Below are 7,922 nucleotides of genomic sequence, written 5' to 3'. Positions count from 1 at the left end.
CATAGTGTGCGTGTGTGTGTGTTCTGGATGGAGGGCAGCTTCTGGGAATTGTGCTGCTGCCAGTGCGGAGATGCTGAGAGCAGCAGGAGGGTGTAGAGGTTGTGTTTATGTGTATGTTTATGTGTTTTCACTTGTTACATTGATAAATATTAGAGGGTCTTTTCAACACTCAAAAATCACACACACAGACACCACACACCCTGGTCTGACCTATATCCAACTTCACACACACACACACACACACACACACACACACACACACACACACACACACACACACACACACACACACACACACACACACACACACACACACACACACACACACACACACACACACTTTCAAATTGGTCCCGGTGATTGGCCCCTATTTTAAACAATAAAGAAAGTATGAAATATTTTTCTTATACATAGCTTACTATTCTTTCTGGGACAATTTATCATTTTGATCAACTTAATTATTTCCCGGATGTATCACCATAGTCCCTAAATGAATGTAGAAATGCAGGAAATGGGATTGAAATTGAAAACCCTTTTTGGCAAGGACTCCCAAACTCTTGACTACTTCCATTGAATTTTTGTTGTTTGATTCAATTCCATAGCATTATGAAAAATAGGTTTAAATGGTTTTAAAACAGCATCCTGATTAAACTTTGACACACACTTCTTGCAAACTCAAATTAGGTATGTCATTTAAATTATTTATTGACCATGAATGAAAAAAAAAAAAAAAAAAAAAAAATTGGAAAAAGTGACAAAACGTTTTAAAAAAGCGCCAAAAGCATAACAAAGGGTGACAAAAACGTTGGGAAGAGCTGCAAAAAATAAATCATTTTTAAATAAAAAAAAAGTTCAACGGTCAACGGGTAAGACAAGACAAGGGTTAAAAAGTTTGGGCCGAATTTGTAAAAAGAAAAACTACAACTCCCAGCGTCCCACGGTGACACAACAACAAACGAGAGGCAGGCAGCAGCTGGGAGAGAAGGAGAGAGGGCGAGAGGGCGAGAGGGCAGACAGACTCCGTGAAGAGAGGCGGAAAGAGAAGAGACCGGCCGGGAGAGGTTTTCTTCCATCCATGGGGGTTTCCACCGCGGCACAGGCGGACAACTGACGGGGAGAAATCCGCTCAAACATGGCTAAAAACCAGGAAGTGGAGCGCATCGCCAAAAAGCTGGATAAAATGGTGCACAAGAAGAACACGGTGAGTGCAAAAACACACACACACACACACATACACACACACTCAGTTGCTGCATCCGCACAAAAGCACGCGATCAGGTGATGGGCTCTACCTTGAACTGCTGAGAGTAGGGAACGTTCTGGAAAACACGCACGGTGGGTTTCCACTGGGCTCTGTGGACGAGCCTTTCTACATTATGCTCATAATGTCACACATAACCAGGCTGCTGCTTTAGTCTTTTTTTTTTTTTTGGGGGGGGGCAAATTTGGCAATAAATCACTGCAGCTATTGGTCAAAAAGCAGCCAATTATATCCCACACACCTTGAATCAATTATCCTGTCAACTCACTGCGGAGTGTAGCCTATTAACTACTAGCAGCGGTGGAAGAAGTAATCAGATCCTTTTACTTGAGTAAAAGTACTAATACCACACTGTAAAAATACACTATTACAAGTAAAAGTCAACAACGGTTGTGTGTTTAATGGTCTAATCATTTCAGCTGGACTTGTAGGCCCATAGTTTGTCAGGTGGTTTAATTTATAACAAAACATCAGGTTTAATAAACTACATGTGTTAATTTGTAAAGAAACTAGTAACTAAAGCTGTCAGATGAATGTAGTTGGGTAAAAAGTACAATATTTCTCTCTGAAATGTAGTGGAGTAGAAGTAGAAAGTGCCATAAGACCCAAGCAAAGTGCAAGTACCTCAACATTTGTATTTAAGTACAGTACTGGTGTAACCTCTATCTCTATACCTCTATCGGCTGTATTTTTTTTAACTTGTAAGGGTAGTTTTCACATAAACTAGTGCTCAGGAAGGTTCTTAAGTCTGTACTATTATTATAATGGCGAAAACAGATCAAGTAATAAATCAAAAGAGAACATATACAGAATTTAAAAAATGTGTCTTATAAGACTAGAAAAGCTTGGGGCAGTTCCGTTCATAAGCAGATACATTTAGCCTTCATCTATGTTGAATTAAATAGTTACCAGCAAGGTTTTTAGATAGTAACATTAAAAAACCTAAATCATTTAAAGGTCCCCTCTAGACATGTTTGACAACGTCAAAAGTCTGCTTTGAATTATAATTTGTGTCTGATGTTTGTTTTTTACAAAAAGTTAGAATTTAAATACATTTTTAAAAGAACGTCTGCTCCTGTTTTTCGTTTCAAAAAGTTAAGCCGTTGGACACAAGATGTCTCCCTGATGAATACATTGTCAGTACTGCAGGCTTCAAGTGTCATCATCACGCTTACGTGTTAGTTGCATGTTGAACCATGATTGGCTCCAAACTACATGTAGTTTGGATGTCACAAAATCATGGAGGTCTTATGGTGCGTTCCAGGCATACCATAACTCGTGTTTTCACAACCTTCTACCCCTGAAAGTGCCCAGGAACGGCAGTCAAACCTGTAACTTACTACTCGTGAAGTGGTACCAAATGGTTGTACTCCCAGTTTTTTTTTTCACAGTTTTTGACGTCGCACACACATGAACAACAATGGCGACCCCTGTTGATGCTGTACAGACGCCAGTGACTAACGGTGAGAAATAGAAATAAATAGACATAAATAGGCAACGTAAAGTAATTCCGCACATTGCAGTCAAAACAATACACATACAATTGTGTACTACTACAGGTTATGTTTATTAAATGAATACAAATATATATAGTATACAAAATATGTTGCCGACTAGAAATCGGTAGTATCAGCTAGCGCTAGCTAACGTCAACGTTAGGTAGCCACTAGCTAACGTTAACGTTAGCTAGCTTGTTGTGACTTTGCCTGGAACGCTACAAAGTCGTGTGACTTGACTTTAAGTCGTAACTTATGGGCTAAAAATTGTGTTTTACTTTGAATTTACTGACTTACATGTACCCCGAAGGCACGTGGGTCGATTTTCCGTATCTTTTTGGGCCAGGCCCGATAGAGGTTAACATGCCGTATCCCCTCGGGAACGGAGGTCTCCGGTCAGGCAGCGGTCCAGACTAGATTGACCTTTCATGGTGGTGTCTGCAGCCCTCCACGATCCCATATCCGTCTCCGCGAAAGGGATGAAAATCACAGGCATATTGATTTGCACTGGACTTATATTATCACAGGACCTCCGTGTTCGGCGTAATATGGTAGGTCATTTGCGGGGGGAATTTTTACTCGACAAATTACAGACAGGTCCGATCCGCATGGGATTAAGATCACGACAACTTACTGTAATTATTACAAATGACTAGACGTCCCCAGGTAATACTTATCCCATGCAAATGGGGCTAAAGACTTACATTTAAAGTGAGCTAAGAGAAACTTTTCCTCCGTCAGCAGATGACGCACACATTCATCGTTCTGCACAGTGAAGCTCAAATATCTCTGTGGAGAATATGTGAAGATGTTTACTGAGGTAATAAATCAAGTGAGAATTAGTTAATTAATTTTCTCATAGACCTTATAGAAACAGACTTCAGACTGCTGGAAATTAGATAAAATGCAGGTTTAAGGCACTTTCACATTGGCCTCACTTTTCAGACCCAGAGGCACCGTCCATTTCTTTTTTACAGTCTAAGGTATGGACACTTTGTCCTCATTAAGTGATATATTAATGAGAATGTCCTGTCTAACAGTGAGCAAGAGCTCCACCCAGAGAAAGCTCCACTCGCTAAAATTCATTCTTGTGGTTCCATCACTCTCATGGTAACCTTAAGTATATATTGAACAATTATCTCGGGGCGTCTGGGTGACAGCTGCTCAGCTGTAAGTGGGCGTCTTGGGAAGAAACCATAAATCTTCACGTGAAATGCAAAAGGCCACCTTGACTTTATTGGTTAAATGAATGATGCCCACTGAAGCAAATCTGTCACTTTGAAAACTGCATTTAATGGACACAAATTTGGCAGAGACAGATGCATAGTCATTCCTGTTCAACAGATGCACATTATTATTATTATTATTATTATTATTATTATTATTATTATTGCCAGATTCATCCTCCTCCATCCTAACTGTGGGGAGTCGACATCGATGTGATAGTTTCCGTTTATTGTTCGGTCTACAGGATGGAGCTCTCGACCTGCTGAGGGAACTAAAGAACATCAAGATGTCTCTGGAGACCCTGCAGGTAATTACCTCCACCGCTCAGCCATGTCACCGCCACCGCCAAGTGCACCTACAGTCAGACACAAGATTAGTTATCACTGAACTAAACAGTCTGTTAAAGTGAGGCTTGGACATCCACCACGCCTGGCACATCAAGATTCCAATGTAAAGTGCAGGTTGCCCTAGACATTGGTTTGAATAGGCTTTCTAAAATGCTAGAGAATTTTCCAGAATTGTTCAAAAATAGCAACTTGATGCTGCCGTGATGTAGAAGTGTACTCCAGGCCGTATCCATACAGTGTGACATCCCTGCTGTGTGGGGTTATAGGTGCAACAGAGCATGCACTGAAACATCATCTTGTCAGGCTGGTATTAAGTTAGTCTTTAGGTAGGACTGTAACAATATTAGGGCTGTTGGAACTAATACCGAAAGTTGAATATAATTTGAATAGTAAAAAAAAAATCAATACTATTTGAATGCTGAAATTACCATTCGAATGTGACTTTTTTTATAAATATGTTGGTTAAAGTTAACTAATCTCCCTCTTTTTGCCTTGGCCTACCCGCATGTGTCACTCATCTCACGTCTTACGAACAATAACTTAGCGGGAGTGAGAAACACAAGGCATTGTGAGGTCTAAGCTAACGTTACGTATAGAGTAACGTTAGTAAAACATTACGTTAATTATGCTAACATTAGTTAGCTCGTTCTTGTTTTGTAACTGCGTTGCGAGGTATAGTGATGTTAGCTTAGCTGGGAGCTTCATGGAGAAAGCTAAAGTTTATGTTAGCTGCCCTACAGCTGTCAGAGTTAGCTTCGACTTCATATATAACCTTCTAATAGCTGTACTCTCCGTAACCTAACAATCAGCAAGAAACAGTTTGCTTATAAATCATTAAAACAAGGAGTGACAGCACCGTTTGGCTTGGTTATTAATGCATTTAGCATCGTTTGTTACTTATCTAGTTTATGACAAATCGTTTTGGCAGTGCTTTCTAACATGATGTCATTGTGCTAACCGAGCAACGTTAGCCTTTACAACAATGCCGCTTCACTACACTTGTTATTAGATATTGTTTCATTACAGAGTTCTCTGTTGATTTGTGTTTATTGCTGTGTGAAAAATGGATGTAAAGTTGGTTGCAGGTCCCCTCAAGGCCAGCCTAATGTTAGAAGTCCCTCTAGTGGACAGAACGTGTAACAACAACCACATGCTTGTAGTGGCATTGACCTACAGTAAGCCTGACCAGTGTAGTACATATTATTTATCAGGCTGCAATTGAGCATTAAATATTCAATTATTATTTGAATATTTAAAAAAATATCAAATGGAATTTGAATGGTATTCTATAGGAAAATTGACAGCTCTAAACAAAATAAACATCTGAATCGTTTAATACACCAGATACTAGTTCACATTGAGTTATATCTGTCTGCAGGATCAGCTTTGTTCCTGTTTCATCTTCTACATCCCATGTTTGTGTATCCTTGTGTCTACATGGCCGTGAAAACAGAATGTCTGTCTTTGCACAAGGCAGGCAGCAACATGCACTCTTCTGTGCAACAGCACTAACCGTCTCTGAATCGTCTACATTATGACACGTAGTATTTTAACAGGGTAGATGCCCAACTTTCCCCTACAGAGCTTGTGCAGCCTACAGAAAGATAACTGCATTTTTTGTGAAATAAAATCCAAACTAAAATGATTCTGCAGCTATTGTGAATAATTGGAGACACTGCTTATTATTCCAGCAGGGCGTCCCAGAAGCGTGCGAGAACATTTCACAAAAAGGCATCTCACAATATCGTATACGTCTTCTCTACAGTATCTTGGACGAGGAGAGATTTGTCTTGGCAGTGGAAAAACACAAGATATTAACGTTGTACGACACCACAGATCCTTTTTATAAGGACAAGTCTTGGAGTTTAACTGCAAGAGTGCTTGGAGTGGAATGTTGATACTAGCTAATAAACACATGATTGTGTACTTGTAGAGTGTACTTGGTTACCATTAAGACATCTGGCCCTTTACACATGGGAGGACCCATTGTGCTATTGAGTTTGTATCTTGTATCTTACTCTAAGAGTCACGTTAGCAATGATTTCCACTGGAGAAGTAGGAGTCTGTGCAGGATATTCTTAAGGACTTTGTTGACTTCTCAGAACTCAGAGTAGCTAACCTGTGGAGTCCAGACAGAATCATGGATTAGTGTAGAGAGTACTCCCGGCAGAAGAATAACTTTCATTTATTCTTTTTTTGGTAATTTGACCAAATTCGTCAAAACAAACACTAAGGATGTATTTACTGATTTCTTAGAAAAAAAACATAATTAACATGTTATCTGGGCTGAGTATCCCAGATAATATATACCAGTGTTTTATAACTGGGCTTCTCTCTCTCTCTGTCTTTCTCTCTGTGTGTGTGTGTGTGTGTGTGTGTGTGTGTGTGTGTGTGTGTGTGTGTGTGTGTGTGTGTGTGTGTGTGTGTGTGTGTGTGTGTGTGTGTGTGTGTGTGTGTGTGTGTGTGTGTGTGTGTGTGTGTGTGTGTGTGTGTGTGTGTGTGTGTGTGTGTGTGTGTAGTCCACCAGAGTTGGGATGTCGGTGAACGCGGTGAGGAAACACAGTTCAGAGGAAGAAGTTCAGACTCTGGCCAAAGCTCTCATCAAGTCCTGGAAGAAACTGCTGGGTAAGGGAGGGTGTGTGATGTGTGCTCTGGTACTTCTATCTTTGTGAGGACCCAGAGTTTTAGCCCACGAGAGTGAGGACAAGGTTAGGGTTTTGCTGGTCATCCTGTCGATGACAAGTACAGACGTACACATGTGTGAATTAGGAGTTGAATTCTTATTTTTAATAATGTTAATTGTTTGCGCCATAAAATGGTAAAATAGAGGTAATGCCCATCACAAGTTCCCAGAGTCCAAGATGACGTTCTCAAATGTCTTGAATTGCGAGACCAACAGCCCATACGGCAAATCCTAAACCCATCAGGTAAAACATCTACAGCCAGGTGTGGCTGCCTCCAAGTCAAACAACATGAGACTAGTTCAGTAAGTTTCATGGATTTCTGTAACTTGTTCCAGGCAGAGGGAGCAGCAAACTTAAATGCCTTTTTTCCCCAGCTCAGTACCATCATCTTAAAGTTAACCATCCTAACTTCTTCTCATTTGTTTGCTAACTTGCTAACTAACTACTGTGGAGCCGCTTTGATGGGGACGCTCACCGTGTTTCTGCATCTTTCTCTGGGAGTTTGGCGTGACTGCTCCGCTCATGAAGAGCACATTCAGGCTACTGCTATTTGTCGCCACCTGTTGTTGTGGATGTACATTGGTCTTTAAAAGTCTAGACCCTGAATATAGGAAGACCTCACTCTTCCCAGATATACATTATAGTTCTATTCAGGTCAATACGGTGTATACAGAATACCGAGCAGAGCGTTGGTGCCTGTGTGTGGGCTTTGGTGCAGGTATGCCACAGGCGTGTCCTCAGTTTGTTTTGCGTGTCGTCCTGCAGACGGTGCAGAGGGGAAGTCTGAGGAGAAGGAGAAGAAGAAGAAGGAAGGCTCTCCTGTGAGGCCATCGTCCACCTCCAAGGACTCCGGCAGCAGTGAGAAAAGGTCTGTCGCGCAGTGATGTCACTTTTGGTTACACCTACG

The 7,922-nt window shown here is 40.9% G+C and overlaps 1 protein-coding gene across 1 annotated transcript in view; it reads left to right on the top strand.

The window, feature by feature from the left end:
* Positions 1–952: 952 nt before the first annotated feature.
* Positions 953–7,922, top strand: part of tcea2 (transcription elongation factor A (SII), 2) — a 14,967-nt gene continuing 7,997 nt past the window's right edge. Inside the window, exons 1-4 of the mRNA XM_028584066.1 lie at positions 953–1,201; positions 4,229–4,291; positions 6,851–6,956; positions 7,781–7,877. Of these exons, the coding sequence (XP_028439867.1) occupies positions 1,133–1,201; positions 4,229–4,291; positions 6,851–6,956; positions 7,781–7,877 (335 nt within the window). The 5' untranslated portion in view covers positions 953–1,132. The remainder of the gene's footprint in view (positions 1,202–4,228; positions 4,292–6,850; positions 6,957–7,780; positions 7,878–7,922) is intronic.

Source organism: Perca flavescens, chromosome 7 (assembly GCF_004354835.1).
Source record: "Perca flavescens isolate YP-PL-M2 chromosome 7, PFLA_1.0, whole genome shotgun sequence".
Lineage (NCBI taxonomy): Eukaryota > Metazoa > Chordata > Actinopteri > Perciformes > Percidae > Perca > Perca flavescens.
This window is presented reverse-complemented; position numbering and strand designations above follow the sequence as displayed.